This window comes from Pholcus phalangioides, unplaced genomic scaffold, assembly GCF_987345545.1.
Source record: "Pholcus phalangioides strain wild (caught in Gottingen) unplaced genomic scaffold, Ppha-v1.0 ptg000018l_1, whole genome shotgun sequence".
Lineage (NCBI taxonomy): Eukaryota > Metazoa > Arthropoda > Arachnida > Araneae > Pholcidae > Pholcus > Pholcus phalangioides.
This window is the reverse complement of record NW_028301611.1, coordinates 14311935-14339443: the sequence shown is the minus strand read 5'-3', so window position 1 is coordinate 14339443 and position 27509 is coordinate 14311935. Positions and strand designations below refer to the sequence as shown.

The 27509-nt window shown below is 36.5% G+C and overlaps 1 protein-coding gene across 1 annotated transcript; it reads right to left on the bottom strand.

Annotated features, from left to right (window-relative positions):
• Positions 1 to 23693: 23693 nt before the first annotated feature.
• On the bottom strand, positions 23694 to 25730 carry LOC149071760 (uncharacterized). The gene has a single exon (XM_089248005.1). It carries the CDS (start codon positions 25728 to 25730, stop codon positions 23694 to 23696), a length of 2037 nt encoding a protein of 678 aa, XP_089104131.1.
• Between the last annotated feature and the right edge of the window lie 1779 nt (positions 25731 to 27509).

The following is a 27509-nucleotide window of genomic DNA, read 5'->3' as shown; positions in this document are numbered from 1 at the left end:
ATAGAAAGTTTAAAAATTATTTATATTTCTCTCAATTTTCGCTATTACGGAATCAAATTATCAAGATTGGTATTTTTATCAGAGATTGATAATTATATTTTTTAAAGAAAAAATTCCGTAGATATTTTTCATTTCTTTTGGACACTCGTCGTAAAACACCGTTGCAAACGAAAATCATAAAATATAAAACCATCTTGTGATTAGTAGTCAAAAAGGTATCAGTACCCTTTTAATTTAATATTATCAATATGCGAACATATTTGAATGGAATTCTTGTATAAGAATAATGCCTCAAGACCCGTAAGGTGTTTCGAATTGGTGTCATAAACTTGTCGAATTTGGCACATCTCTAAGTAATTGTCGAGCCCTGGATCGACTCTGATTGGTGCAACAGAACACATGTTTTTTTGTTTTTTTTTCAGATTTCTTTGTACTTTTATATTCCCATAATTGAATATTTTCGAAGAATAGCAATTTATGTGCGTTACGCCCTATGCCCGAGTCTGGTCGGTTCATGAATTGGACGACAGGTTTCGCCAATTTCCCGAATGCCGACTTTTAGAAACGACTACTGTTTTTTCAGTCTTTGGAGGCGTCATATCTTTTTTCTCTCATTGCCAATGTATGATGGCTAATATATGATTGTAATATAACATTATGATAATAATAAATTAATAATATGATAATAATAAATTAATAATATGATAATAATAAATTAATAATATGATAATAATAAATTAATAATATGATAATAATAAATTAATAATAGAAACACATACATTTATAAAAAAACATATAAAATACATATAAAAAACAGTTTTTCTCTCAACTTTTGAAATAAAAAATGAGCCTCGCATCGTGATCTCGATATGATTCGCTTCTATCAATGTGTGAATCAATATTAAGATAATCACTATAGAGTGAGAGCTAAGGGGGCTCGCTAAGATCGGGACCCTGCGGGGGTCTAGCCCTCCTACCCTCGTTTCGCCACGTTCGCAATTGGGTGACGACCAAAAAGCTCGCCAATTTGGCGAATATTTCGAAACATGCCTTTTCTGTTCGGACTTTGACCGATTACGTCATGCGATTTCTTGTACTGACTGGATAAAAATCGAAATCCGGACAATGGATGTGAATTCACAAAAAAATGGGTAAATTTTCGAACCTGCCGATTTTGGGTTTTGGCCGTGTGGTATATATACATTTACTTCTGTGTTTTTATAGTATCAAAACCTTTTCTGGGGGAATTTGATGGTTCCAATTCTTTTTTTGGATATTTATAATTATTATTTATTGCGGAACAATATCAATGTTGTTGATTGCCGATGTACTTGCTCTAACTCGTTTTCTTTCTCAGTATGGAAGAACAGTAATCGTTAAGTAACAAAATGGTGGTCATTATACTTGAAAATACATATACGAACAATTTTTTTTTCTCTTTTTTCCTTAGGATGAATTGCAAGCCTTGCAGCGTGACATTATGGTAGTGCCATATAAAGCAGATGGTGAACAGCTGCATTTAAGAACAACCTCGAATCACAAGAAAGACTAAAGGGGGTATTTATCCAAGAGCAGAAAAATATAAAAGAAAGCCAAGAAGACGGCACTTGGGTTATTACGGACAGGACTCATTATTCTATTTTACTGCCGAGTCGTTTTAGTAATATCAGCCGAGAATAAATGTCTTACGAAGGAACCAAAGAAACGGGGCAAAAATATATATATATACTTTATTTCTTTAAAGAAATCTCAACGAATACACCATTTTCCAATTTTGATATCAACGTACAAGCTACTATCAGGAATCAATAAGTTGTTATTATTCGTTACACTTTAGATGAGATTATTTTGGTTCAATAAATCACTCTGATGCGCTTGGAATCCTACGAGGGACAAAAGATAATGAGAATAATAGGAGAACAGAATTTGTTAGAAAGTTTTTCAATTGATATAATTCAATCACGAAAGTTTCCTTGTATATTCCAGAAAATAACAATGTAGCAGCTCGCATTCACGTACTTTCACGATTCTCAACTTAGCAATACTTTCCAAACCATATTTCTATCTAATATATTTTTCAATCACATTTGCCTTGGGAATATATTTTGCTTCAGTAGATTATACCAATTATTTGATGTTTTTTTTTTCTTTTTTGAAATAAATATTTAATTTATAAATTGCTTTTCTAAAATTATTTCTGTATGTTATGTGTTTTTAAACAAAAAATGTATTTCTGTTTTTTTGAAAAGAATTTTGAAGCAACAATGGAGTTAGTGAGTAACATTTTCTGAAAGCTATGACTTTTTCAACAATATCTCTGTTAAGTTCTTGAACAATATTTCACACACAATACTAAAGTTTGATGGAAACAATCATTTTCATGACTATTCAGGCCAAGCAAACATAGAAATAACAAATTTTAACTGTTGGAGAAGGCATTATTATTGGGAATGCTATTAGAGAAAGCGTTACTATTAGACATGCTGTTGGAAAACGCATTGTCATTAGACATGCTGTTGGAAAACGCATTGTCATTAGACATGCTGTTGGAAAACGCATTGTCATTAGACATGCTGTTGGAAAACGCATTGTCATTAGACATGTTGTTCTTAAATGCACTGGTGCCAGATATGTTATGGTGTTCTAAAACGCATTGCTGCTGGAAAACGCTATGGTTTTGGATATAATGTTTTTTCTAAAAACTGGATTGTTGCTGTATATATGAGGGTTTAAAAACACATTGTTGCCTCTTTTGGTTTCTTAAAAATAGTTGTTGGTTTTGGTTTTCTTCAAAATGCACTGTTGTTGGTTTTTATGTTATTTAGCGCCCGAGTGGCGCAGTGGTATGATGCAGGTCTTCTACAATGAATGTTGCCGTCAAGGTCCATAGGTTCGAATCCAGCCAAAAGGGCATCAGAAAAAGTTCTATACCTATCGAGCCTGGACCGTCCACCGATAGATGGTGTCTTTATTTCCCAAACAACTCCACTAGTTGGAAATTGCTATGGTGATATATGACTGAAGTTGATGTGTGGAAAAGTAGTCACGTTGTTCGGCGCCAGAGTGGTGCAGTTGTAAGGTGCTCGTCTTCTATCATGAAGATTACCGCCAGTGTCCACGGGTTCGATCCTGGGGAAAAACGTGGAAAACAAGGACTTTACCTACCGATCCTGGGATAAGACGGCGCCTCCATTTTCCACCCAACTCCATCGGCAGGAAATTGGCGTATGACGATATGACCGGAGCTAGTATGAGACAAATTATAGATGTTTAAAATCACACAGTAAGAAGTTGAAAAACGGATCGTTTCCACACATATTGTTAGGAAAGTCATTGTTGCAAAGTGTATTAATTAAGAAGATGGGGTGTGTTCGAAGAAATATATATTGTTCACAGAAATTCATTGTTACCCGGGATATTGTTCAAAACGTCTTTCCAGAAAATCTAATTCAAAAACTGTATTGTTGCTTGAAAATGTGTTCAAGAGACAAGGACAGATATATTTCGTCGTTTAAAAATACATAGCAGACAGAAATAATTTTAGAAAATATATTTATAAATTAAAATTCATTTTGAAAAAGGGAAAAATAGATTAATTAATAAATTCTACTGAAGCAAAATCTTGTTAAGACAAATCTGATTGAAAGATATATTAGATACGAATATTGTTTGGAACGTATTGTTAAGTGAAGAATCGTGAAAATACTTGAATGCGAGCAGCCACATTGTTATTTTCTGGAATACACAAGGAAACTCGTTCGTGATTTCGTGATTAAATTGTATCAATTGAAAAGCTTTCTAACAAATTCTGCTCTCCCATTATTCTCAGTATCTTTTGTCCCTCGTACGATTCCAAGCGCATCAGAATGATTTACCATTATAAATAATGATTTTGTCCCCATTCATTCATTCATTCATTCATTGCATTCTTCACATTCAAACAATAATAGCTTCTGTTCTGATTAAAACATCTCGATCTTCCCAGTCATGAAATTGATATAAGAAAGAGAACATGTTTGAGATGGAGCGTCAGTAATCATATTTCGAGTTTTAAAAACGACAACCTATAAGATTTGATGTTCATCGCGTTTATATGGAATTTTTTTTTCAAAAATTTCGTAAAGGAAATTTAATTTATGAAGAATGGTGTTGCTTTCAACTAATTTGTCTCGCATCTTACATGCGGAATGAATTTGTAAAGATAAATTCTGATAAGTTATTTCGAATTTGTAAAATTTAAAAGGGAAAAATCTTGATCGTATCTTCATTCGTTAAAGCATTTTTGTTTATCGTGGTTATTTTCGTTTATTAAATTTTATTATCGGGTATTACCTATTTCTTGAATGTATTGAGCAAATACGAGCAATACGACTGAAACGAGACATTGTATCGTGTAATGTCTCTCTCAAGCACTCGAGAAGATAAAACACGAAGCAATTTCACGGACAACACAGAATTATTTTACAGAATAGCTATTACACGTATTCATGATCAGCGCTTTTGACGGAACACGGTGAAAACAGAGAGAGTGACGGACACAAATAAGAGATCTCGTCTTCCAAATGAAATTCAACAAACTGCTCATAGTACTCTTTTGGTGGCGCCACTCTATAAGAGAGAGAAACCTTCCAGAATAATTTCGAAGATTCTTTCGGGATTTTTACGCTTCTCTTGCAGCTGTGACATCATTAAATTATCGGAGCTGTCGCCAGACTTGCCAAGTTAGTTTGGCGAGATTTAGAGAGAAATACAAATATGGTTACTTACAGGCGAAAGATGGCATAATCAATGATAAATAACGACTAAGAAAATATTTATTACGAGATAACATCCAGGACATTCAATTTGTCAGTATATTTCTGGCCGAAAAAATACCATTTCTTAATATAAATAATGAGTATTTACATAATTTTCTTAACAATATTTAATTGTTTCCTAAAGAAGAATAGTTACAATATAGCAGTTTTGTTTTCGATACAAAGTTATGGGATTTATGACCACCGTACTTTCAAAGAGGCATTTTTGGCTATAGTTATCATTGGATTATTGTTGTCAGAAACCTCCCGAGTCCCGATGTGATCGCATTAAGTGGCATAGACTGTATTTATTTTTTTGTGTTCTGTGTGACGAGACAGTGATTTTTATTTTATGTTATTTTTTGAAGTTGAGGAACAAGTGAAATTTAAGACTCGCAAATACCTCCTAATACGGGTAGACTGAAGTCTGAGGACTGATAAGAGATTCGATATCCAACACGTATATTTCTGTGGTGCTCCTCGCATGAGGATATTGGCGTATTGGTGACGAGATATCCTACACGATGAACTGTTTGGAGATTTGACGTGCTAGTCGAACATCACATCTGTACCCTGAATTATTTGTTCATATTTTCATCGGACTAAGTTCCACAAAGTTGACCACGCATTGTATTTGTGCATTATGCATACTCCCCACTTACCCCCCACACCCTCCCAACCACTCAAGTTGCCTGTATTACCATGCAAGTGGGATGTTTACGACATGCATTTACGGTTAAGTAGTAGCAGTAGCAGCAAAGCAGAATGATACATTTAACACTAGAACCGCGGCACTTTGGGTATACCTAGAACCGCGGACTGGGTCAAATTGACCCAAACATTGAAGAAGTTGAGAGATAATAAACTCCGTATATATTTATTTCAATTTCTTACTCTCCATCTGAAACATGTTATAAAAATATAAACACGCTAGATACCACCATATCTGCATTTTCATATTTGTGAACCATGCAGGGAACCGATCAATTCAGTAATTAACAACTTTTTACACCCAGGAGAACCAATGCACATACATCTCTTATATACAATGCTCATTTCCAGAGCTTCATTATTTGGCGATCAATTTGCCAAGGGCAATTTGCCTGTTGTGGCCTTTGTATCACATGCAGAATACTGCCAGTATAACCCAGCTTCAACCATTTAGATAAGAACGGCTTTTCCACAATCCCTATAAGTAGAACCATCTACATTCCTTCTTATACCACGTATCACTGCGAGAGAAACATCGACTCATAATCTTACTTCATCAGACGTACGTGATTCCGGGTCCTCGAGGGATACCGAGCTTTCCAGGAATCATCACCTAATAATGAAAATCGATACAGCAGATGTATACTACTAAACGCAGAACTCAATTTTCTAGCGCATTCTGTTCCCATTTACGTCATGAGCGATAATAGTTTATCATCTCATATCGTTGAATCCATCGATCACGTTCAACGAAGATGGACCAAAACGCCAATGTCGACAATAATATAATCTATAGAACTTAGATGTAAGTAGTATACAGGGTGCATAGCTAAATCCTGGCGAACGGTTGAACCTAGACGCATACATCCAATTAAGAAAATTTATCAAATTAACGTGTATATCTCAGATAAGTCATTCATTATGCAAGAATTTTATAGTTATTATAAAGAAAAAGAAAATGGGATAGGATGCTTCGTAGACATGGCCGTATTGGAATACTTTTTTCGTGCCGTGAATCGCGTGTTAGGTACTGACATAACAAAATTACGTCATTATCATCGACTTCATCTTTGGAATTGCTAACGAACGATACCAATGTCGTCCATTTGCGTTGTGAACTGCTCGCAATATAGCGGGGGAAAAAATCTGTTACGAATATGGGCGGGAGCCTGGTGCCCAGACAGAAAGAGATATTAAAGCCAAAGTGATATTATTTGATTTGTCTTTGCATTGTGCATCTGACGACACCATTGCTTCTGACTTGCGTTGCGTACTTTCAGAGATATAGCGAAAAGAAATTTGTTACCAATTAGGGCAGCGGTTCTGGTGCCTAGTCAGGAGAAGATATTGAAACCGAGTAGTATCATATTGAAAGCACCTTTTCAATGCGCATCTGACGATACCATTGCATTTGACGTGAGCAAGATAATTTTTGAGATATGAGCGTTCAAAACATTTCGTCACGCAACATTTTGCGAATGCTCCCAGCATGGTCAGATGATTTAAAAGAAGTATTCAAGTACGAAAATAAATTATACAGGCGCCCTGTGCTCAAAAACTAAGTTAGAAAGTTGCATTCCTGTCTCTCTTGTGAGGCCATCATTAAAAATTCCTTTCTTTCAAGTGTAATGTTCACAGATATATTTGAATCCCTCGTTTTTTTCAGTGTTGTTTCCCAACTTAAAAGCGTAGAAACGCTGCTGTTGACGTCACGAGAGACAGGGCAACAAATTTGTAATTGGATTTTTGAGATAAATGTGTTTGTGTTGTACGTATGAAAATATTATTATTATTGTTATTTTAAGCAACTGTGAAACTCCTCGGAATATGAATGACGCATCTGGGATCTAGATGTCATTTTGACACTTTGTAATTGGAAATGCGCCTCCAGAATCCACGGTTCGCCAATAATTGGCGATTTGAGGAGTTATCTATGCACCCTGTATAAATTGACTGAGAATTGTTCAGCACGAAACAGTATATTGGCACATATTTCCAATACGAATAATAAAAACACCGATTTGTACAGCAGATGTTTTAAAATCCATATCTATTTTCCTCATGAATTTCGAATTTAAGAGTGAACAAAATCTAAATAAAAGTATTCGTCATATCTAACGGGAGAAAAAGAGTATTATACTACGTCGGGACGTTGGAACGTTTAATATTACTTTTCTTTTTATATTCAACTCTCGCAGGAAAAATTGTAATCCGATACTTTCGCTGCCTTTCAATTTCATAAACAGTTTTTCGGGAGGGAGTCCCGAACTGCCACCGTTTCCCAGGGTCTTAAAAACAGTTCGGAAGTTTCCCAGGCAATGTAGGGCACTTTCAGAAATATATTTTATTTACTTTATTATTATTATTTTTTACTCATATCTGATCCTTTATCCGATCTGACGGAAGTAATATATTCAATATTTGCAAAATAATGATATATCATCTTCCATACTTCTTTTTTTTTGTCTTTCTCTCTCACTCAACCTCTCTCTTTCTTTCTTGATCTCGCCTAAAGGTATAGTCCAACAAATTTATATGCTCGTGCTCACAAAAACATCCGTCATTTTTTGACAGGGTCACAGTCTATATATATTTCGGCTGTAGAGGAGTCTTGCGTGAAGTTGGGGATTATATGAACGTCAGCTGGGTCTGGAGAAAGGCTGCGTAGTATTCCAGTTTTAGTATTCATATATATATGCATAATATACCCGGAAAGTGGAATATTTTTTTTTAATGTTATAGTGTAGCAGTTCAAGTAAAACTAAAAATTTGCCCTAACTTTCTTTTTTTTTCCCTAACAAAAAACCACAACATACTTCTTTTTCATCATTTTACCGATCTGCTGAATCTTCAACACATCATCAATAACTTAGATGGTTATGCTCACTTTCATCAAAAAACGAATTTTTTTGATATTGAGGGTTTTTATTTGTTTGATAAGCAAAATACAGGGCGTTTTTAACTGAAGTTCTTGTGCACTCAAAGTAGCATTTCTCAAAAAGTAACTTATACGAATGCCGTCAATTTTTCAGGATATTTTATTGGATTAATATCTAATATTATGTATTAATTTTCAGGACATCTTAGATCATGGGAGAGATATTTATGCAATAGAAAATTGTTCAATTTCGACGGCCTGGTAAAAATATGGCGCTTTTTTTCAGATGTACTATAATTATAACATACAATGTTACCCGAGGATATAATTTCAAAGAGTAATTTCCCTCTTCAAAATTTCACGGGGTATTTTTGTAAAAATAATTGTTTTTTTTTTATAAGAAATAATTTCATTAAAAAAATCTGAAGAATTATTTTCACTTGACGACAAAAGTTGGAATAGTAAAATTCAGTTTTGATGCGTGAATTATGCATCTATATAGTTGGCTAAAAATGGTAAAAAATGTAACTACACGATTTCAATGGACAACGGGTGCTATATAGGTCTGAGTAGTGTAGGTATAAGTTTAACAACACCGGAAGGGAGGGGGTATTCTATAATTATACAATTATGCACTACTCAGACCTACGCAGTGCCCGTTCGAGTGGACGTACTACACTTACAGTTAGACTATACAGTATAGACCATAGGAAAAAAAAAAGAAAATGCAATCATATAAAGAGCTCGAGTTTTCCCCTGGTGGTCAAAAATTGAAGAATTTTCCATTGCATAATGGCATAATAACATAATATAGAACATTTCTTACGATAATTATTTCATTTTTCATACATCGTTACGTATGAAAGAAAAAAAATCCTAATATAGCAAAATATAATATGTATAGAGTACGCATGTACGTACTCAAAATTTATGTGCATTTTTACAGTATTTTATACAAATAATTCTATTTTTCTCTTATTTATCGTGTTGTCGTTAGCAAAAACCTAATGTGATCTCTCATTATTGATAGTTTGAATGTATTTCTCCAGACTTTTATCTCTCAAACCGAGCACCACTCGGTCTATCGCCATGAGATATTTACTAGCGAATCTTGTTTTAATTTTTTTTTAGCCTGTTTATTATTTGGATCAAACACACTGCGGTGTTTTCTTTATTTTTCTAGATTGTCAGTTTATTCTGTTTAGTTTGATTTTTCCACTGGATTTTTAGGACTTCTATTTGCTGGATTTGCAAGATAAGTGTTTCTTTTCTTATTGCTCTCAACTTTTTTTAATTTTCGTTGTATATTTTCGGTCGACTTGAATTTTATTTTCTCGCTCTCATTTCATTTTCATTGCACTTTCAACAGCTGAGTGACCGCTGCTTTTTTTGTTGATAATCAATTTCTTTGCTCGCGTGCTCGTATAGGAGGAAATAATTGGTTCTTTGTTTCCCGCCATTTTTCGTGTTTTCCCCGTGTCTTTGACGTAATTTCGTTTTTGGGCATTAGTGTAAGCGAACTTTTTTCCGGGTGATCTCAGTATTTTCTTTCATTTTGGGTACTATTGTGTTAGTGTTAGTGAACAGATAGTTAACCAATGCCAATAAATATAAATTTTACTTTGTATAAAGGAAAATTGTCCTAAAGTCATTATTCCGCGTTGCTCTAAAGTCATTATTCCGCTTTTCCGAGGCTTAGTTCGTCCTGCACTGGAGTGCTGTAAGGTTTTGGAGACCATACCTACGGAGGAACTAAATAATATAATGAATGTAAAGCATAGATTTGGCTGGAGGGGTACAGAGAAGAGCTCGCGTGTCCTCGTTGACATATTTACCCTCGGAGGTAGTAAATTCTAACACAATTGGCACGTTTAAAAAGAAATGCGATAATGTATATATATAAGAGAAAGCACACTTTTTCACCGATGGAGTTTGATAGTATCCATGCATTTCGGACTGTTATGACGTGTTCCAGGCTTTTTACAAGCAGACGTTTCCTTCACTGTTGCGTTGGACACCCTCAGTGCAACCAGCAAAAACCTTAGAAATCCCGTAAGAATCGAACAATGCATACCAACGAGCTTCTTTAAATGCGCAGTTTTGAAAGGTGCAAAATAAATTATGGCAAATAACGAACACCATGATGAAAACATCTTTTTTTTTCAATATTTATTTTCGCGCAAAAAAGATTAAAAAAAAATCATCAAAATCATCAAAAATCATCATTTAATAAACATAGTAATGTAAAATCTCTATAACGGTCATTTGGATCGTTCGTCCTTCGTAGAAGTTCGTTTTATCTGTGAAAAAGTTTATATTCAAGAAACATATAAAAATGTAAAAAAAGTTTCTATTCACACAAGAATTTCGATTGACTAAACAAGATGAGAAAGGAAACACGAAATTCCAATAAAATCAGATAAATCGTTTAGGTACAATCGTATGCCAAAGTAACTTTGTGGTCAAAATGACCGCATCCGTGTTCTAGACTAAAATGTATTTCTAAATATATTTTTTAATTATTCAATATGAATTGTACGTACGGATATAGACAAAAATATGCTACTCGTAGAAAAGCATCGACATAAAAATACAGGATAATGAAAGAGAAACAATTCACAATTACGCAAATACCATAATCTCGTCAGAGGAGAACGACGATAGCTTTTATTTTATGTTTCATTTTAGCTTGAATTTATCAAGATAAATGCTCGTTTTCCAGATAAAATAATATTTGCGCAACGCCGAGAATAATTTTATTTCAGTTAAATAGGAAAATAAAACAATTCCATTCCGTTCAAAATTTACGTATCTCCATATTACAACATGTGAATTGTTTAGATTCCCTTTTTTCATTTAATTTGATTTGAGTTTTGATATTTCCGCCTTTGATTTTAGAGTTTTTTTTATTATTTTTTTCAAATAAAGTTTTTTTTTTTTTTTTGTGGAAACGCGTTAGAGTGAAAAAGGTGGAGAGAAGAATTTTATCACTGACAGTCACAGGGGGTTTTTCACGACGATTTACGGAGACTTCTATTAGCATTTTGAGTGCAGGCTTGGGAAGAAAAGAAAAAGTCAACACAAAAAATATATAGAAGAAAGAAAAATGCATATATTTTTTCTTGGCTTTCAAAATTCTTCCCAGTTGCTTCGTAAAATTATGCAGGGAGTATTAAATTTTCGTGGCCATTGCCCGGAATATCCTATCTAAGAATTCGGAGATTTTTCGTTTCTATTTTAAAGTTAGTGCTGAATCCGGTTGTTCGGAAACATGACTTCACTCCCCAGTGGGGTGGTGGTAAGATCATCGTCTACCACCGTGAAGGTTGCCGTCACGGTTCGAGGTTAAAACTCAGGGAAGAATATAGATAAGGTATTTTCTTTAACGAGCTTGAAGAAACCACCGATAGATGGCACCTTCATTTCCAAACCAACTCATTTATGGCAGTAAATTGAAATGTAGCAATATTGCCAGAGTTGGTGTTTGGTGAAGTAGTGGTAGACAGACTTTCACTTCTAACAAATTATATGCACAGGGTGCATAGCGAATTGTAGGTATGGCATTTTTCTCGAAAAACGTTGATCCTAGAGGTGAACAAAGTTGTACTTCCAATAAGAAAAAATTTCAAATAACATGTAATACTCAGATATGTCATTCATATTTCAAGGGGTTGTACAGCTATTATAATTCACCCATTAACACCGGTTGGTAAGAAAATTTGTCATTTGAAATTTCAATTTTTTCTTTGTAAATAAATGGTGTGGGAGTAGTGTTTGTTTTTTCTTTCCAAAAATCAAAGTTGTCTTTAATGGTTTAAAAAATAACTTTTTATACAGACCCAGTGTGTTCCTCTAGGTTTTCTGAGGCCAAAAAAATACATAATTCCGTGCAATATTCACTGAGACATTCAAATTCGAAAAACGGAAGAAATTTTGAAAAAAAAAAAAAAAAAAAAACCCGATAAATGCGAGTAAACCTGTAAAACGAGTAAAATCTTACAAAACGGACCAAATCGACCCAGACAAATATAACGAACTAGTCACTATATTTCAAGGACATCTGGATACACGTGGTCAGCTAGTGTACAGGAGGATACATAAGCTTCGCACGCATTTCCAGAATTAAGCTACCTTATCACTCTCTTCAAGTAACAAGCAAGTAACATGCATTTCTAATGGCACAACGAGCTTCTTATGCATTTCCAGAGAACATCGCTAACACGTGAGAGGTTTTCTCTAACGTATTGCACAGATTCGTTGAGTGCAGTAGTCCCTGATTGACGAAAGGGAAATCAGTTAAAAATTCGTAGAATAAAAAAAAATAATGCTATTGTGTGTCGTCCATCAGAAGTTCGGGATTAAAACGTGTGAAATTTTATTTCTGTCCTTTAGGGCAGTGGTAACCATAAGTAACTCCTGAAGTAACGATAGTTTTTCACAGTTTTACACGTTACGCCATGTCTTTTATTGTGCTCGCAAAAGTGAACCTATTACATAAAAGTCAAACATATTCCGCGAAGAAGGATATCTTAATATATACGTCCTCTAAAACATATTAAGCTTAAAACTAACATGGACATCCAACTGAGAGAAGAACCTTTGTAATTATCGATATTGAAATGTGACGAGGAAACAGCTGTTCATCTCTATGCATAAAGCGGATTCCTATTCCGAGATCATTAGTGTACCACTGCGAAACTGTCAACAAAGTAAAGCTGAAAGATCCCCCCCCCCCCAATAACTTATTTGCTGTGTATCACAGAGATGGGTTACCAAAGTTATATAGTTCTTGACAAATATTTCCTATGACATTCGTTCAAAATTTCAGCACTCTCGTTAGTATATTTTGTTTTTGCAAATCAGATCGGGGGGGGGGGGTAATGATATTCCTAGATGTGAAACAGTAATAATGAATTCGAGAATTAATAATTTCCTCTTATTTTACAAATACAAACATATAATACACAAATTTGGACATGTTACACAAATACAATAATATAATGCACAAATGTCATATGTAATAAAGAAAATACATAAACACATAATACAATACACTCTGTAGCCTCATGGAACCAAAAAGTCCTTCCAGCAGTTCTAAAAGAATTAGTTATTATACTTTTTTTTTCCAGCAGCGTTATTGTATTTATTAGATGTGTTCGAATGTATTTTCGTTGGTGTATATTTTTGAATAATATATTAAGTTACTTATATTGTGAAGCTCAATATAATAAAATTACAATATATCATTTTTTATTGCACTCTGTTCAATATTGTTTATATATACTTTTACAATCTATCTTCTATATATAAAATTGCAAGATATACAGAAGACTGGATGTTGTGAAGATATTTACCACTTGAGATGTTAATTGTTTAAGGAAGGAAAAAACTCATCTCTGCCTCGAGTCGAACCCGGGTCCCTCGATTGCCGGACGAGTGCACTGACCACTAAGCTACAGAGGAGAATAGAGAATTTCCTTCGCTAGAGCGCATATATGCCGAACGGAACCATGCAATGGACGGTGAAACCGATCAACTAATAGCTCATGGACGACGAGCCACCAGAGGGCTATATATATGACATGAATGTCGCTCTCCACTTGTTAATACAAGATATACAGAAGACTGGATGTTGTGAAGATATTTACCACTTGAGATGTTAATTTTTTAAGGAAGGAAAAAACTCATCTCTGCCTCTACCGGGAGTCGAACCCGGGTCCCTCGATTGCCGGACGAGTGCACTGACCACTAAGCTACAGAGGAGAATAGAGAATTTCCTTCGCTAGAGCGCATATATGCCGAACGGAACCGTGCAATGGACGGTGAAACCGATCAACTAATAGCTCATGGACGACGAGCCACCAGAGGGCTATATATATGACATGAATGTCGCTCTCCACTTGTTAATACAAGATATACAGAAGACTGGATGTTGTGAAGATATTTACCACTTGAGATGTTAATTTTAATGTTACTATCTCCTCTGTAGCTTAGTGGTCAGAGCAATCGAGGGACCCGGGTTCGACTCCCGGTAGAGGCAGAGATGAGTTTTTTCCTTCCTTAAAAAATTAACATCTCAAGTGGTAAATATCTTCACAACATCCAGTCTTCTGTATATCTTGTATTAACAAGTGGAGAGCGACATTCATGTCATATATATAAAATTGATTTTCTGTGTGTGTGTATGTTCTCTATACTAATCTACAATTTTACATCGATCGTCGCCAAATTTTGCATATATACCAAATGGGACCCGACTTGAACGATAGGCTACTTTAAAATTTCGTCAGAGCAGGGCAAATGCCCCGAATGGACAAAAAACTGTCTGGCAACAATGGTTTTTGGGCCTCAACAATCACTTTCCGAACGTTTACTTTGGTTACCGTGGTTCCTTAGCAATGCGTTTCAGACGTGTATATGCCTTTACAATGGTTCGCCATTTCTTCAACGCTGTCAGTACATGTATAATAGTTTATGCCTTTATAATGGTTTGCCACATTTTCAATACTCTCAGTAATGAGGCTTTTTGAATAGACGTCATAATCATCACCATCATCGCTTTGAGGGTCAGGGAAAGGGTGATCCTCATAGAAATCAGTGTTGATATTGCCGATTTTAATGTAGAAATACGAAAATTTGGTGGGGGGGGGGGAGGTTTCTGTCACATCAATAATTTTAAAAATTGTATTAAATACTCGATTTTTGAAATATTGAGTTCGCTTAGAGATATACGAAGCCCAGGAGATTAAATATGAAGTAATTAGCCAAACCTATACTTTTGAGTTGGATATTCGAGCAATATCATTGATTTCATTTATATCTTCTCAAGTATGAAAATTAATGTCTCCATATTGTCTCTTTTGATATGTATTTGCATAAATTCATGTGGGTTAGGATATTTTAAAATTAATTATGGGGCCGTAAAAAGTACATCGAAAAAAATTAACAGGTTTAATTAAGCATTTTTTGAAGCAGAAACAAAGATAGATAACTTGAAGTTCAAAGGGAGGCAATCGAAATACCTAGCACCCTTTAAAAAAAGAAAAAAATTATATATTTATTTTTACGTTTCTTTAAATCTAGATTTGTTTCTTTCATGAGTCGCGCAGGAAGTCACCATATTGGTGAACTTGGACACGGTTTGTATGTCCCTCAAGAAAAATAGAGGGAGATATCACGTGATCCAAAAAAGCCTCATTGAAGAAAACCCGGGCAGCGCCGGGTATTATAGCTAGTACATTCATAAAAATGGTTTTGAAATCTATGTCAAATATTATGCGATTTATGTTTTTATTATAATCAAGTTTCTTTTCAGTGTGAAAAACGTTTAATATCTTAGGAGCAATGTTGCAAAAACTCTTTTTTATACAATGTTTTATTAGGTTTTGGCATTAAGAAACTCAAGTATATGTATTTGTACTTGTATTTTCATTTTTAGTTAAGTATTTTCCATTCAATTGTGAAAAATTAATAACTCTGTACAGAAAGATTTGTCTCAATGACAGAGTATGGAATTTTATTTTGGAATGACCCATTAATATATGAAATCTTATTCTGTTATATATATAGTAAAATTTCAGCATATTCTCGTAATATGCTACTCCACAGCATTGTATGCCTCTTTGAAAAAATGTTCATCGATCAAGTTTTGCATTTTGTAAATAATCACTGCGTATTTTCTGATCTCTTTCATTAAAATATCACAGTGTGGGTTCCACATTCAAGATCATCTCCATTGTGGTACCGGACTAATTGTATTCACGAACAATAGCTATTTTTTGGCAAAACGCTCACAGTTCTTTATGCACTGACAATGATTATGTATTCTTAGATGTATGCTTGTGGTATAATCGTGTCTTGTCTTCATATAAATAAGTTTTGTTTTTTGAGTGTCAAAAGTTTTAATTTACGTTTAATCGGCCAGATATTTGTTTGGCAATCTTCTACTTTTTTTAATTAAATTAGCTGTATCAGTATTTTTTACATAAATCACTGTATCATCTGCGAATGTTATTAGTTTTACATTTAATAGTCATTAAGTTAAGTTAGAATAAGTTACATAAGTCATTTATGTATATTAAAAGAACCCAATAGGACCCAGATCAGAACCTTCAGTTACATCTTTCATCTCCTGAAAATTCTTTTTTCTTGAATTACAACTGCTCGTTTCCTGTTAATATAAAATGATTTAAACGGTCCAAGTATGTTTCCTCTGACTCCTATTCCAAATAGTTTATTTGTTAAAATGTCCAGACATAAAAATTCAAACGCTCCTTTCAAATCTAAGAACACGGTTATGGGATTTTTTTTTATTTTTAATTCATTGTTTAAATAGTTAGATGAAGTATGACCATTTCTGTATTTTTATATTTTTTGAAGTCCATATACAAATACAAATGCAACGCCACAACAGACAAAATGTCCAACGAGGTGGCTGATAAAAAGATGCCCTTAAAAATATGGTTGTCATATCAAATATTGGTTATTTGAGAATTTTCTTGTCTATTTAGAAAATCAAGAAGCTGGTATTTTACACATTTTTCAATTATTTTTGAGAAGACTGGAAATATCGATATTGGTCTGTAATTTGTCAAATAATTACTTTCTCCAGCTTATGGGGTGGACTAAAGATTATTTTAAATCAAACTAGAGGTAAAATTCAATACAGAATGATCGATTAAATTTCTTATTATCACACTAGAACGGCCGGAGCAGTCATTTTAACGGTTTTTGATTTTGAAAACGCCATAATCACGACGGCATTTAACGCACACACTCAATTTTCAATGAATTTTCATAATTTTCGAATTTCTCCCTGTGTACAAAAATTTGAAAACATTGATGGCTTTTTTCGGGAGATATCGACGTTCATACCTAGACGGCCAAGAACAGTCATTTTGACTGCTATACGTTAATTGTATATGTTTTCTTCTTGGGGCGGCCGTTGATGTATACTTTTTCAATTAGGTTTATTCCCAATCATTTGCTGATGGCACACACTACACAACATATATTTAGGAGTAACATGCTGATAAGAAAAAATAAATAAAGTAATGCTATTTGTTGCATCGTGTTACTGGGCAATCTAAAAATTCTATTAGCGGAGACGCACAGCAGAAGTTCATGAATCTACAATCAAAACAACATTTATTATTTATGTATATGAGCTCTGTTATCGAAGTTAATGAAACTTTTTTTTTCTGATCGTTCACCTGACAAGCTCAAAGTTTTTGTCTGATATTTGAAAACTCTTCATGCCACCATCTGCTGTGAACGTTTCCTAGTAAACATAAGTTCATTCAGTGTGTATAAATGGCTGTAAGAAGACGGATGCATCAGAACAAAATAATCTAATTTTATCAGTGCTACATGTTATTTCAGGCAATAAATCTGAGGCTGAGGAGACTTAAGAAGTTTTCTCAGTCAAACTCTGACAACGAAAATCATGATTCTCTGCTATATCTACCAGAAAGTGAAAGTACAGATTCCAGAGTAGATGGTTTGCATCAGATAATACATATGTACAAGAACGGCAAAGATGCATTTTTTTAAATTGCAAATTCTTTATAAATTAAGCTGTAGTATGAAATTTTAATAGTGCCCTTGTTTTACCTCGATAGTGCAAATTTACAGTGGTGTATTAATATACGTTATGCATAGAGTACGCGAACAACTGAATAATGTGAAGGAAAAAGACACCGATATAACATATCAAGAGGTGTACAATGTACACTGCACATCATCAAAATGGAGCAATGTACGATGTGATGTATATGCGATGTTCATCTGCTTTTTTTCCGGGTTAAATCTTGTTCACAGTTGTCTTATAAATGTTCATATTTCAAGTTGGAAAGTCATTTTATGAACACCCTGTATGCTTAAGAAAACTTAAATTTCTTCAAAATCAAAAATTAAACCATGTGGGATAATTCTTACTATTAATTGCAGAATTCAGGAGTGTTGTTAAATAGAATGCAATAAAAAGAAGTATCAGTGAAAATGACTGCCAGCGGCCTTTTTAGGTATAACGTATTGTCCGGCCCTTCTAGTGTTAAGTAAGGGGTATTTCGCAATTATTTAAATATTTTTATCATAACCACTTGCTATATTTTCCTTTAAATTTCTTATAACATAATTTAATTCCATTTATCCCAATACAGGACAGTGGTCAGTAATTTGGGTCTTAAGAACAGTAAAATCATGTGCGGAGTTTTTTTATATATATAAGAAAAATTATCAATACGTTTGTGCTATGTCTGTCTAGTATTTCTTTCATGTAAACGGGCTAATCCATCCGTTGGTGGATATATCAAGATAATTTAACGTAGTTCTTGCAATTAATTAAGGATTAATAATTAGAATGACGAAGTATTAAAACTATGTCAATGCAATCACCATACAGTCCCATATCAACTCGAAAAAAATACATAATACTAATTGCCGTGTCCACAGACCTATACACCACCGTAGCTTATGTGTGCTCTTCCTCAACAGTGGCCTAGCTACTGGGGATGTGAGTTCTCGTAGATAGCAATGGTGTAGGAGCCGCGAGCTGTGGGTGTTCTTTCTCGAAACCAGTGTTGACGCTCGAGTACTTTGGTCGACCGTCCTCATTAGTGAGTATCATCAGCACCGAGGCTGTAAATGCACGTCATCATCAGTGACCTACAGGCCGGGAGCCGAGGGTGTCGTTCTTTTCGCTAGCATTGAAGCTTGTACTGTGGATGCTAGTTTTCAGCAATGGTATTGAGGCCTAGATATATGAAAGCTTATCCTCAGAAGTGGCGTGGCGTACAAGCCGAGGATGTGAGTTGTTGGTTCTCATGAGTTTCGCAGCAGAACTGTGGCTGTTAGTTTTCGTTCATAGCATGGCCATTGCGGGTAAGGGAGGTGTTCATCCTCAGCAGTGACATGTGCAAACGCTTGTCCTCAGCAGTGGTCACAGGCCGGGAGTCGTGTATGTTGTTATCTTCACTATTATCCAAGTTTGTCTCCAGTTTCTGCATGCTGATTTTTAGCAGTGTCATCGGATCCAAGGGCTCTGAATATTCGCCCACAGCAATACTGTGAATGCTCGCGTTCAACAGTTGCGTGCAAACAGGGAGCCGCAAGTGCTCATCCTCATAAGTCGCAAGTGGTAACCAGTTTTGAGTGTTGTTATTATTTGTTATCAGCAGGAGCATAAGATTAATGGGCCGAGTGTGTCCCAGATTGATTCTAATCATATATCTCGCATATACCTCAAGTTGAGCATCTACGGGTCTAAAACAATTTTGACGCACTGTTATCACGAGCTTAGCGAAGTTGTTTTTTTTTTACGACACGTGGGACGTTCCGGTTGTTAAATTATCAAACCAGTACCAATATTTTATTTTCATTGCATATTTCAGGTTCTGCAAACGAGTGCTCAAGTATTGTGAAATTATACCCGTCTCAATACCCTCACAGCCCTCCCTCTTAATGCGTTTTGCATTATTGACGTTCATTTCCTTCTTGATCTTAAAAATTTGCAAGCAATGTTTCTCTTGCGGTAATTATTAAACTAGGATTAGGTTCTATGAAACTCTGGTATGGAGATCCGGCGTAAACTGCTCATCAGGTTAGCGTATAAATTCGAACCCCACCCTTTGAGCAGAGCATTGCTTTTATATTATCAACAATTTATACACCCATGAGCGTTTTTATACACATTATGAGCAATTTATACACCCATATATTCCGTTTACAACAGAATATAAAAAAAATGCAGTGAATTTGAAGTTTTTTCGTCCGTGAAAATTCCAAAGAATAGCATTTTTTCCCCGAAAAACCTGTCGAATAAAATTTATATATTTTTTTAAAGAAACGTCTTTTGTCTTCGCTCATTCACAGAAGCTTTAAATATCGCATATAATTTATTTTTCCTTTTTATAAACATTTCCTTCTTTTTTCCCTGAAAAGTGAGAAAAAAACACACTTGTGAGAAATTTTTTTACTTTTTTCCCCCCTCAAGCTTTTCGAGTCGGAGAACTTTTCCTTTCTTTCCTCTGACTTTTCTGATCAGACTCAAAGCAGTAGCACTGGTAGTGTATTGACTGTATATTTCCTCTTGACCTATCTATACCCGAATCCTCCAGAATGAAAAGAAAAAATCGAGCTTCGGGAATGAAAACAAGGAAAGTAAAAGGGGAAAGAATTGATGATAGGTTTTGGGAGAAGAAACAGAAAAACTGGAGAAGAAAAGGATAGAACATGCAAGGAGACAGATAAGGACAGCGGCAAACGTTTGTCTTTTCGGAAGTCAGTAACTCTCACATGATTTGCTGACTTAATGCCGAATTCAGCGAGACTTTCACTTCGTTTTCTATACAGTATTGTACTTCAAAAAAAAAGAAAACAACTATCTCTTTCTTTGTTATCAGTTTCTTCATTCTTTTCTACATTTTTCTGACACGCCTCATCTATTCGGAACAAATATTATATCATATATATAACTGCATTTTCTCAGTACTACTCAATTATCTCCTCTGGTGTTTATTGTCTTTATGAAGAATTTTTGGTTAAAAATATATGTTGATAAAACCGAAATCTTGGTGTTCAGGACTGAGAGTTAAATTTTAAAAAAAATGCAAAGAGGTGGAGATTACAGAATACCCCCACTCGAAATAGTAAATAATTATACATACTTGGGTGTCTCGTTTGCTTCATCTGGCTCATTCAGCCTTGCACAAAACTAGGTTTGTGGCAAAGATAAAATCTGTTATCCAAAAAGCTTTACCAATTTGCGTAGAAGCAAAAATATCATTCATAAACGTCGCTATGAACCTTTTTCATTCAATAATACCTGCCGCGCTGACATATGGGATACCGGTCTGATCGACAGGCTACATTGACGAACTTAAGCATATTTTCTCCTATTTTGTTGAGAAATTATTGTAAATTCCACCAAATACAACCTCATATATGACTCTTGTTGAATTGGGACAACCACACTACGAGTGGCAGTTACACTAAAAGAAATTCTAATGAATTTTTACAAACGAATCCTATCTATGAACATCTCAAGATTTCCGAGGTTATGTCTCACTAAATTTCTGAACAACACTTTTAGTTCGCGCGAAAGCCTCAAAAATAAGTGGTTAAAATCCACCTCTAAAATTTTTGATGACACTGGTTTCAGCACCTCAAGCTGGACGATGACTCCATTGTTCTAAAGCAACGTATCCCATTTATAATTGACACGCTAATATCACAGAGTGTCTAGTTTTAGATATGTGATTCCTACAAACATACTATGCATCTGCTTTTTACCGTATTAAAATTAACACCATTAAAAATGTTTATGGAGCGGACTATATTCATCTTGAGCACATCTGTGATTTTATTCGAAAGAATACTAATATTCGTTTTGGTAGCAATATTATCATTATAAACGACAATTTCTTAACTGCAAATGCTTATAGTAATTGTACATATTGCAATTTAGATCAGCTGAAAAAATGATGGAAACATTTGTATTTTTATTGCCCAGTTTTTGAGAGTTACAGAAGAAAACATTTTATAAATATGATATTGTTACGAAATTTATGTAAGTAGTCATCATTGATTATGTTTTATTTCTTATGTCATTTTTCACCTGTAAATAAGCGGTAACGCATTTTTTTCAGAATTCCTCGAAATACCGCCAAGTTGGAACGTTTGCGAACAACTCTGATTCAGCGACATAATGATGCCGAACCAGAAATGTAAAAATGTCACTCGAATAGTCAAGATCATTCTAGAAGGTCTGTTTCTACCTTATAAGTAGCGCCGCTGAAGTGGAACTAGGGGTTGTAAAATTGTATCTGAAAGACAACACTTATTTGTCGATCGCATTCTGTCTTTACGTCACGTTTGTCGAGTCTCTGCTTGTAATAATATCTGTTATGTAAATAAATCTCTGAGACCCAGCATTTTGTTTCATCCTCTGCTCATTTCAAGGAAGACTTTGTGAGACATTTATCCTGAACAGATATTCTCTTCCCTCGAGCAAATACTAACATTGAGAAACGCCGATATCCCAGATGTATACAATTTCCTCACTGGCGTTATTAGACATCGGTCATTATGCAGTGAATAAGCCTTGTTTCCGACTGATTTAAAAGAATTAGGTACAGTACTTGTGGACGTTGTGTGTGTGTTTCTCTTTTTCTTTTCTTTTATTTCTTTTCCTTTAGTTTTATCCCATGATACAACAGTGAAACCTCCCCTAACAGACACTCCGTTAACGGACACTTTTCTGATCCCCGGTCCCGTGAAATGGGAATTAATGTATATCACTCCCCGTTCGCGGATACTCTCGATAGTGAAGAGTAAAATCAGGCAAACTGATTCTTTTCCAAACTCTAATTTATTAATTTCTTGGTCATATAAACGGGGAATTTATCATATTCATCATATTCAGCAAAGATTAAGCTTAATCTGAAGTTCTTATTGGTAAATACGATACATCTTCAATTAATTACTTGAATAACTGAACATAACTATGGTCCACGGTGATGAATTCGAATGGCAAAGTTGGTTTTGTTTATTGGTACGAGTAACGATCCTCCCTCTTCGTGGTCGAGTAACTGAACACGTACTCATTGATGAGTCGTCTTTCAAAACAATAATCATATTTATTTTGATTAAGGAGGATCGAGAAAAATGCTACACGTACACAACGAGCACATCACACCTTACAACACCACACTCATAATAATAATAAATAAAAAACACAAGAATCCCCAGGGAGGAGCGTTTTTCTTTTCTTCTCTCTGTGGCTCCCGCGCTATCTTTTTCAGGGTAGTTTTTCCCTCTTTTGCTTCTTCGTTTAGCAGCTTCCCTGACGATTCGTCCCGGAACCTTACTCGTCCCCCCTTGGGAGCTCATTGTCTATTTTTTTCAAGACAACTGAGCTTACCACATTTAGGAAAAGAAATGAACAAAGAAAAACATGTTCAAGCACACATATAAAAAAAAAAAATCACAAAATCAACAATTACCATCGTGGGATCAATGAAAATACCATACTGAGTACACATTAGTAAGACATATGCACTGAAATGCATTCACATTTACAAACATTTTCCGTGTACTTTCCTAATATATACATTTCCCGACTTTTGCTTGTTCAGGCGTGCTGCTGAACACGTCTGAAAATTCTTTCGGTTTCGAATAATTGCCGTTGCTGTGAACTTCCGGCTTATTAGATAACCCCATTATGTGGTTCTGAATGTCCTGGACTGATTTCATTTTTATGTGAACAGGAGCGTAGACCACATCTCCAAATTCTACGTCCTGATCAAATATCAGTCCCACGTGTTGTACTCTGGCAATGTATGGCCTCTGCTTGACTTGGGTTCTAAGGGTCCAATGTAGTCAACGCTGCAGACCTCGAATGGGTTTTCGGGTCTCACGATTGGTTGGATGGGTAGGCGATCTCTATACGTGACGGTGCGTCTGACTTGGCATTCTCGACGACTCCTACGAAACTTCTGAACATCCTTTTTGATGGTAGGCCAGTACGACGAATACTTCATGCTTACTTTCGTTTTGCGCTCCCCTAGATGTGCTGCCAAAGGTATTTCATGGGCCATCCGAAGCGTTTCCATTCGTTTGCAGGTGGGAACGACAACCTGTACGATATTTTCGCCGTTTACGTTCTCGGAGTGAGTGAGAACACCATTTCTTACGCCATAAGAGCTTTGCCCCAGACGTACTAAGTCCCAGCCCTCCTTGAGATCGCCGTCTCCAATTTGCAAACCGATAAAGCCTTTCTCTCCTTTATCGGGGACTTGTGATGCATCAGGGATGCAGTTCCCTCCTTCCACGTTTGAATCCAGGAGTTGTACGACCGACATCGTTGAGTCTCCGGTATGCCGAATGGACCCAGTGAGCTGCACACTTTCCGACAGCGCCTCGTACGCAGTTGAGCATATTAACATGTCGTTAACAAGTTTCTTCGACACGGCACAAGTTACAGGAATGTCGCTGTGCATACCATCATCGATTCTCATCGGGATAACTTTCAGTGCCGCTACCTCAGTTTCCCCGAACGCAGATATTATTCGTATAGTACCTTCTCCGTCGCAGTTCAAAGGCACCAAATCCTCTCTCAGAACTGATATCTGAGCTCCATTATCAATAATCGCTTTAAATTTTTTCGTTCCGCATTTGATGGGTGCAATTTTAAGTTCATCGATTTTCCCCGTGACCTTCGCAGAAGACACAGGAACCGAAACCTTCACCGTCAAAATATTCGAGGCTTCACTTGGTTTCACCGTCATTAATTGACTCTGTGCATTCACAACGGCATGCCCTTTCGCATTATTGTTGCAAACCCTCGATATGTGCCCAACCGAGCCACAAGAATAGCAAGTTGGCTTCACAAAGGTTCTACGCGTTTGGGTTTTGAGTCCTGGCCTGGAATTCGGTGCTTTAGGAGGAAAACTTCTACTGATACCATATTTGCCTGCTTCATCTTTCACGTTATCATTGCCTGAGACCACCTTCTTGAAGTTTGACCGCACACTTTCGTATTCATCTAGCTTGGCAGCTAGGATAGACAGAGATATGAAAGAGGCCCATTCGTCCACGAAATGGTCACGTATATCGCCGGGAACTCGTCGTTTTAGTTGGTCAGTAATGACAAGGCTCTTCAGTGTCTCGAAGTCACCAACGTTCAGACCCCGGATCCACTCTTCGAAGAAATTCGCTATTTCGAAGACAAATTCTCTCCATGATTTCGCCGGGTTGCGTTGATGTTTGGTGAATTTTTGCCGGAAATGTTCCGCACTTAATTTGAATTTCCTAAGGAGGATCTCCTTAATGTACTCATAATCATCAAACTTCTCTTCCGATTCTCGGGCGATTAATTGGGTTATGTCTGACGGCAATAAGGTCAGCAAAGCTGACACCCAGTTTCTTTTGTCCACCCCGATTCTATTCGCCTGGCGTTCAAATATTATGAGAAATAAGGCGATGTCATCCTCCTTGGCGTCAAATTTTGGAACAAGCCTCGTCAGTTCCGTACTGAATGAGGTTAAATTCTGTCGTCCATTTGTGGACGCGTTCGTCCTTTCCATCTCCAGGCGGAGTTTTTCCATTCGAAAGAGGTGTTCTCGTTCTTCACGCATCCTCCCTTCAGCTAGGTCACGCTCTTCTCGTGCTTCCCTGTCTCCCTTGATGACGGCTAACTGCTCTCGGATGAACTCCTCGTCATAGCCGTCACATTTGAGGATGCTATTCTTCAAGTCCAATATGTTCGATCCGTCCTTGACCACCAGACCCAACTCCTCTGCCAAAACCACCAAATCATCCCTCCTTGCACGCCCGAGGTATGCCATGTTGCTTGGTATATCGTTATCGTTTTTTTTTTCCCCACTTATATAAATTTTCGCACCTAGTCTACGTCATATAGTAATGACTAATCATTCGAGAAAAAAAAATATACATATATAGATAGATATATGCCCAATAATACTGACGTATTTCAAACAAACCCAAAAAAAATAAAAATAAAATAAAATCGTACATTCAAAGATAATTGTAAAAAAAAAAAAATTTTGTATGTGCGATAATACTGCTGTTCAAAAAAAAAATCACATTCTCAATAATAAACTGACGTTTCAAAAAAAAAAATATCGTTTTCTGAGCGAATAATACTGACGTATCTTTCCCCCCAAAAAAAAAAATCAGTACTCGCGTAATTACCGTCGTTTCAACACACAACAGAGCAACGATGCTCTCACTTGATAAACAACAGAGCAATGATGCTCTCACTAGATAAACAACAGAGCAATGATGCTCTCACTTGATAAACAACAGAGCAATGATGCTCTCACTTGATAAACAACAGAGCAATGATGCTCTCACTTGATAAACAACAGAGCAATGATGCTCTCACTTGATAAACAACAGAGCAATGATGCTCTCACTTATATCACTAGAGCTGATGCTCGCCACACGAACCGCCGGAGCAATGATGCTCGTCAACTATGCCGCTGGAGCTGATGCTCGCTGAATACGCCACTGGAGCTGATGCTCGCTGAATACGCCACTGGAGCTGATGCTCGCTGAATACGCCACTGGAGCTGATGCTCGCTCAATGCGCCACTGGAGCTGATGCTCGCTGAATACGCCACTGAAGCTGATGCTCGCTCAATGCGCCACTGGAGCTGATGCTCGCTGAATACGCCACTGGAGCTGATGCTCGCTCAATGCGCCACTGGAGCTGATGCTCGCTCAATACGCCACTGGAGCTGATGCTCGCCACCTATGCCACTGGAGCTGATGCTCACCACCTACGCTGCTGGAGCTGATGCTCGCTGAATACGCCACTGGAGCTGATGCTCGCTGAATACGCCACTGGAGCTGATGCTCGCCACCTACGTCTCTGGAGCTGATGCTCGCAACCTACGTCTCTGGAGCAATAATGCTCGTCAACTATGTCGCTGGAGCTGATGCTCGCTGAATACGCCACTGGAGCTGATGCTCGCTGAATACGCCACTGGAGCTGATGCTCGCCACCTACGTCTCTGGAGCTGATGCTCGCAACCTACGTCTCTGGAGCAATAATGCTCGTCAACTATGCCGCTGGAGCTGATGCTCACTGAATACGCCACTGGAGCTGATGCTCGCCACCTACGCCTCTGGAGCAATGATGCTCGCTGAATACGCCACTGGAGCTGATGCTCGCCACCTTACGCCTCTGGAGCAATGATGCTCGTCAACTATGCCGCTGGAGCTGATGCTCGCTGAATACGCCACTGGAGCTGATGCTCGCTGAATATGCCATTGGAGCTGATGCTCGCCTCATACGCCTCTGGAGCAATAATGCTCGCTGAATACGCCACTGGAGCTGATGCTCGCTGAATACGCCACTGGAGCTGATGCTCGCTGAATATGACATCGGAGCTGATGCTCGCCTCATACGCCTCTGGAGCAAATGATGCTCTTCACCTTTCAACTGCAGAGCAATGGTGCTCTCAGGAACCACCGTCATCAGCAGTCCATGCTTTCTCTTTCAGCTTGACAATGGAGGAACGCTGTGGCCATTTTGTCCTTCTTCATAAGTGTTATTCTTCAAAATGTTCCCCCGATTTTCTTTTAGTTCTAAATCATAC

Coding starts and splice junctions, on each gene's coding strand:
- LOC149071760 (XM_089248005.1), bottom strand. CDS start 25,730: ATGGCATACCTCGGGCGTGCAAGGAGGGATGATTTGGTGGTTTTGGCA.